Raw genomic sequence first — 6453 nt, 5'->3', positions numbered from 1 at the left:
AGTCTGTAACGTTCATGAAGCAACAATTCTGGGCTAAACTGTAAGGATACTGAAAACCACTAACGTTAAAGTTAGGATTGTGTAAGACACTGGAACCTCAATTAGGCATCATGCACCAGAGTCAATAAAGGAAATAACAGGAAAACAAAATGTTCACAAGATCTGAGGTCCTTCACTTTGTTTTCATATCCTTTTATCAATATGTTTACGCTTTATCCTTTGTTGGACAATCAAATCAATTTCAGCAGTTTTAATTAGTAATGTTAAAATAACTCATTAAGACCTAAAATGACTATAATTTAACTTAAAAAATCAAAACTGTTATACTACAAACTAAATGATTTGAGGAATAAGAATTTGATTTATAATATTGTCAGTTGGTTGTTGATCTAAACATTGGAAGTGTACAAATAAAGAACAATACTTCTAAGACATCTAAAAATGCAATATAATAGATCATAAATTATGTGCAGAGACTGAGACTTATACACATTTCCAGTATATACTTCCATTTTCAAATATTACCAAAGTGTAAACATAACTTAACATAAATCATCCTTCTATTTCTACTCTTAAAATGAATACAGTGAAACTTCCAGTACGATCCAGATCACTTTTTTCCCCCAAAGATAAGCGAAAAGTGGCAAAAATTTACAATAGCAAGCACTAGCATTACCAGATTTTGACTAATTTAGTCTTTTAGTATTGAAAAGATTTGCTGAATTTTGTAGTTCATTGATAGTGGTTCCTGGTTTCCCATGATATTAATAAATAGCAAAGCACCACCTATCTCAAAATATTAATAGAGATTCTAGTATAGAGTTTCATTATCATACCCCAAATGACGATAGAAAAAAATAGGTAGTGACTTTGATAATTGTAAAACACAATGTTACTTTATGCCAGTGTTTCTGAGGATCAAATGAATGATCTATACCTAGTGACAAGGGAACTGAAGCTTAACAGACAACACCGTCACTGAAAAGGAAACAAGCCTTAGGGAAGAACAAGATTATAAATTTCTAGTTTAGACAATTTCAGATTTTGGATATTCAGACAAGCAAAAAAAAAAAAAAATCACAATGCTTCAAAATAGGAGATGGAGCTATATGGGAAGAAGCCCCTTTACATTATCTGTTACTTGTAACCTTCAAAAGCCTTCCCCTAAGCTCTGCGTATAGAGCATTTCCAGTGGAAGACAAGGACCGAGACCACCCCCCCTGCCCCCAGAAAACGAAGTAAAGGAAGTAAAATACTTGTCCAAGGATTGGTCTGGCCTCAACTCTTATTTTGAAACTCGTCCTCTGGAAAGTGGATGACCTCATTTTTACAGCCAATGCAGCAAAGAGAACCAGATGCATGAGCATAAAAAGCAAAACAACAACAACGACAACAAAAAATCCATCATTTGAAACTTCTCAAGATGAGTTTATTTTCTCCTCCTTCTGCCCCACTCTCCTGCACTTGCATTAGTTTGATGAAACACTGAAATCCTTAATACTGGCTTTAAAATAGTATAACTGCCTGCACTGCCAGCCTGCATCATGTGTACCGTCTTAAATAAACTTTAACTGTAAAGTGGAGATCTCCAAAGAATGAAAGAGAATGGCTCAGAAAAACCATTCAAAACATCTCTAAAATATAACTGACAGCTCTTCTTTATGGGAACATTCTGTGTGCTCAATAAAATTGCTTCTCTGGTTGAATGTTAGTCAAATCTAACTTTTCTCTAACTGGTATTTCTATTTTTCTTAAAAGTACATTTCTTAGAAGTCTAACTGAGCCCACTTGGGAAATCTTGAGTAGAAAATATGTGATGAGTTCCTGATTGTGTCATAGTCAGGCTGAAGACCAGCCAGAATGTTCCCCAGGAGAGGAAACCTGAAAATGTTGGTTTCCTTAAAAATCAATTTTCTGTTCAATTGGTTGGGGAGAAAAGGAACTGTGTTGTGTGTGTCGGTGCTGCTGAAATACTGAACATGCAGCAGTAGCAAAGTAAACAGCAGATCCCGATATCCCATGGCTGCACTCATGTCTGAATTTTTCTTTGCTTGGCTAAATCTGGAGGATAAATGTTACCCTCAGAACCCCAAGGTAATGCCCACATCCGCATTCTTAAGGCTTTTGCTTCCTTCTGGGGTTAACAAATAAGTGTAATTCTTTTCTCTCTTCCCAATGCCCAGCAGGCAGCACAGTTTGCTTGCTTTTTGCCACAGTAGGCAAAGAGCACCCACATTTCCACAGCGGGGTTGTCTCAGTGTCCAGACACAGAAATGAGGGGGAACCTTTCCCACTCACCGGGACAGATTCTGCAGCCCAGATCTCATGGCAGAGCGGTGTTCTCGGCCATGCAGACATGTGCCGTTGCTCAGTTTCAGGATCGCATATTGAAAATGCATGGCATTCCATGGACAGCGCCACGGTGTGTCATGCTCTTGTTGAGCAGGATCACGCTGGTTCTTCAAGTGACACCACCCACCCAACACAAGGAAGAGAGAAACACTGCTACTTCGCACCTCTCACAAATGAGATCCTTGGTTTGTTACTAAACCAAAGGTGGCTTGGGATTATTTCAGTAGGTTAAGAGTGAGTGTACTCTATTAATGCAGAAAATGCAGTTATTGAACACACAGTTCCCCAGTCTGCCTAGAGCACATTACCCCTGTCATCAGTTTCTTCTTCATCCTCCGGAGGAGAGCAGGGCAGGAAGAGGCGGAAACTTCTCCGTGTGTGTCACTGCTCACCAGCACCCTCTGTGGCGGCTGCCATCTTCTCTGTCTTTTTAGACTTCCTCTGCATTTGCTCTTGTTCCTTCCTCCTCAGCTTTTCTCTTTGTTTTTCTATTTTCTCTTGGGCCTTCCGAGCCTTCTCTAGAGACACTTTCATTTCTTTGAGTTTTTTTTTGACCACTGCTCGGTCCTGGGATGATGTCATTCCAAGAGCCTAAGAAGGAAACACATAAACAAACTGAATTTGAAAACCAATGGCTTCTCTGCTTATGATGAGGTTGATATCACAAGATGTTCAAACTCAAGAACTAATGTAAACATAATCAAAGAGGTAGAAAGAGCTGATTACATTTGCCAAAAATCTACATACTGTGGGGCTGATCTTTATTTGTTCTTTTATACTTTGAAGTCCCTAGCACAGTACCTCCTAAACCTCAGCAAGTAAATGCTTTCTGAACTGGTAATTAATGGGTCAGTGAATGGAAAAAGGGCACAATTCTGCTTCTCCAACCTTTGGGCTGTAGACATTTACAGCCAAAAGTATTGCTAAACTCACTGATATTTTCAAAAGATAGGAGTGGGCACCTGCTGCCACGGAGGGTTCCAAGAAGGGCAGGAGGAATCGAAGTGGCTTCCTTTCTGCCCATGTATTCATTTACAATGGAGACCAAAAATGTCTCTGGGACCGGAATGCTCATGTCAGCATGATTAGCCATTCTCTCCCTGTAGGCAGACCTATAAAGGAAGCCTGATCATAATGAGGCTGCTCGATGAGCTTGGAATTCAGAATAAGGGGAGTTGGTTCCGTACTTTAAACGTTTCATGACCTTCAGAATCAACAGCGGGATGCATCCATCTCCCCATCAGGGACAGCCTTGTCAACGGGCCTTCATATTCACAGGCTATTGATTGATCTCTAACCTTTTCAAGACTGTCAAGAGCTACTCATCTGCCCGTCAGCCCAGCAGGGGGCCGAGGTTGGGGGTGGCAGGCTGGCTGTGAGCTCCTTTTGCCCTTTTTCCACAGGGGTAGGTGCCACCTCAGCCTCTAAAGGAGATGGACTGAACAGGTGAAAATGAGAGTGCCAGGGCAGGGGAGGGAAGACACGGCCTGCACTTGGTGGGGGAAGAAAGTTCTGGGGAGAACACAGTTCCATTTTTTGAGTGGAATGCAGGGAAGAGGGAGGGTGGGGGGAGCAATGAGTTAAAAAAAGGGAAGATTCACGGACCTGGGTTTTAACTCTAACGTTATAGGAGAGTCCACATCGGCCATTATTAAAACTCATACTACATAGGAAATAAGTAGAGTTAATACATGGACCATGTGTTGCTTGGCGGAAGCAATGGAGTGAGCCTCTAGCTCTCCTGCTCGACAGCCTACTGTTTGATTCAGAACCCGACGACTTTCCGAAACTTCCTTTACCACTCAGAAATCATTCAAGGTCCTTTCTGCTAACTGTGAGTGAGAAGTACCTCTCAGATATGCAGGATGCTCTCATCTAACGGAAACATTTTAGGCGCTATGTGTAATACAAATTATACTTGGTAACCTAACACAAACATATAATTCTTTACCTTAAGTTTATTTCCATCCAACTGCAGGAGTTGCTCTCCAGTGATGTTTTGGGCACTGAATTCAGAGACATACTGCTCCAGATTTAGGCTCATTAGCCAGTGAGAAACCTGCTGCACGCTCCATTCATGAACGGCCCGATTCAGACACTGACTGTGTTTGGGAGACTGTCCGTCATCAAGAATCTGAGGTAGGAATGTTACGCAGGGTTGTTAAAGGACCAAGAAGCTGTAGCTCAGTATGGCATGTGATGCTATCAAAAGCCATTTCTTGCCTACTAGAGCCATAAAGTAAACGAATAAAGTTTACTTTATTTATTTATTTATTTTTATAAAGTAAACCATAAAGTAAACGAATGGTTCTAGCTGTATGTGTAACATACACAAAGTTATTAACTCTACATTTTGTTTAGGTATTTGGAAATTTAAAAATTCCCCCAAACAAAGCATTTTAATGTAGGAAGTTTAAAACTGAAAAATACACTCCAGTGTTGCAAGTTTTTACATTAAAACACTATGGAAAGATTATCAGATGCAGAAAACGAATACATCATTAATCTCTATATGTAATGCATCACTGCACTGATCCTCTGCTAAGACATCAGAGATATGTAAAGATACATTTAAAAATACTGAGGTATATCTTTTACTTAGAAGGGGAGAACATTAAGTCCTCAAACATACTTAGGGGAAATTTCACAGCCATTATTTCACTTGAGCAGCAAGCAAACCTATGAGGAAGGTAGGACAGGTAATTTCCATAATTACTTTTAATAAACGAGGCAAGTGAGGCCCAGAAAGTCTCCAGATCTGTCCAGTATCACACAGCTAGTGAGTGGTGGAGCTCAGCATTTACTGGTTTATTCCAAATCCCAGGCTCTGTCCAATGCAGGACATTGCTATGAATAGTGCAAAGGGCAGCTGGGTTCCTAGAACCACTAAGCTGAGAGGAGATGAAGGCAATGATAAATCCGGGAGGAGAGACAGGCGTCACCTCAGTGACCATGCAGGGAACACAGAGGAGGGGATGGGGAAGCTGAGGTGAAGGCAAAGGAGGTGAAACACAATGGGCTGTGTCAGGGTAATGGTGATGGGAGGCACAGCAAGGGAATCTGGAGATCCTCTTGAATGTCTTTTCAACTAAGATATAGACAAGGACAGAGAGTGAAACTATTTAACACGAGGAAACCCTCCACTACAGAGGAAAGTTTCTTGTCTTGTTTGATTTTAAATCATTTGCAAAGAAAAGAAGTGTCAGACAATACCATGTAAGCCACCACACACAGCCCACTGAGAGCTCACCTCGTCATCTATCATATCCAGGCTCTGAGTGAGAGAGCAGCAAAGGAACCAAAAAGAAAAGTGTTACAGGAACAGGAGACACACATGTACAGTACAAAGTTTTAATACAATTAAAATCATGCGAAGCCTGAAGAATACAGGCAGAAGAATTTAAGGGAAAAAAAAAGTTTTACAAAGCAAAAATCACATTAGAAAGAAATAACTAAGAGCAAATATTTAGGGTGAATATATCTTTACTTACAGCGCTTCTCCCCAGCCCCATCCCCGCCCCCAGTACTGGTATTTCTTCCTTCTACTTATCTCTTGGAGCACTAAGTCAATCACCAGTGTAATCTCCTGCCCTCCTGTACACATTATATCTCCTGAGAATCCATTGCAATGCACACTTGACCCTGGCTTCTAAGTAAGTGGTTCTCCCCCAGTTTTCCTTCCTTGTCACAAGTGCACCTCTCCCCTGCGGTGATTCTCAGTCAGGGGCCACTCCCCACTCAGAGGGAACATCAGGGATGGTGAAAAAAGTGAGGGAGGAGGGGGATGGATTGTCTGTAAACTCCCTCGAGATTTTTTTTTGGCCGCACCTCGCAGCTTGCAGGATCTTAGTTCCCCAGCCAGGGATTGAACCCAGGCCCCCCTGCAGTGGAAGCACGGAGTCCTAAAGACTGGGCCTCCAGGGAATTCCCTCCCTTGGGATTTCTGGGCTGTTCCCTCTTGCTGCTCTCCAGTGCCCAGCCTCCCATTCCCAACCCTCTGTTGATAGTCATCCCATTTATATCAAAGAAAGGCTGAGGAGGTCCCTAGACAGCTTAAAGGGGCTCAGAAATAGTACTCTGCATCCACGTTGAGACAGAGAG

The 6453-nt window shown here is 41.6% G+C and overlaps 1 protein-coding gene across 11 annotated transcripts in view; it reads right to left on the bottom strand.

Annotated features, from left to right (window-relative positions):
- Nucleotides 1-1062: 1062 nt before the first annotated feature.
- Nucleotides 1063-6453, bottom strand: part of PPP1R9A (protein phosphatase 1 regulatory subunit 9A) — a 327785-nt gene continuing 322394 nt past the window's right edge. For 7 of the 11 annotated variants that reach the window (XM_060304610.1, XM_060304615.1, XM_060304611.1 and 4 more), the window contains 3 exons: nucleotides 5603-5626; nucleotides 4304-4486; nucleotides 1063-2943 (listed from right to left, as the gene is read on the bottom strand). In XM_060304610.1, coding sequence (XP_060160593.1) covers nucleotides 2734-2943; nucleotides 4304-4486; nucleotides 5603-5626 — 417 coding nt within the window. In that variant the 3' untranslated portion in view covers nucleotides 1063-2733. The remainder of the gene's footprint in view (nucleotides 2944-4303; nucleotides 4487-5602; nucleotides 5627-6453) is intronic. The other 4 variants (XM_070046350.1, XM_070046345.1, XM_070046347.1 and 1 more) reach the window with 1 other exon arrangement.

This window comes from Globicephala melas, chromosome 9, assembly GCF_963455315.2.
Source record: "Globicephala melas chromosome 9, mGloMel1.2, whole genome shotgun sequence".
NCBI lineage: Eukaryota > Metazoa > Chordata > Mammalia > Artiodactyla > Delphinidae > Globicephala > Globicephala melas.
Note: the sequence above shows the minus strand (reverse complement) of the source record. Positions and strands in the feature narration are given on the sequence as shown.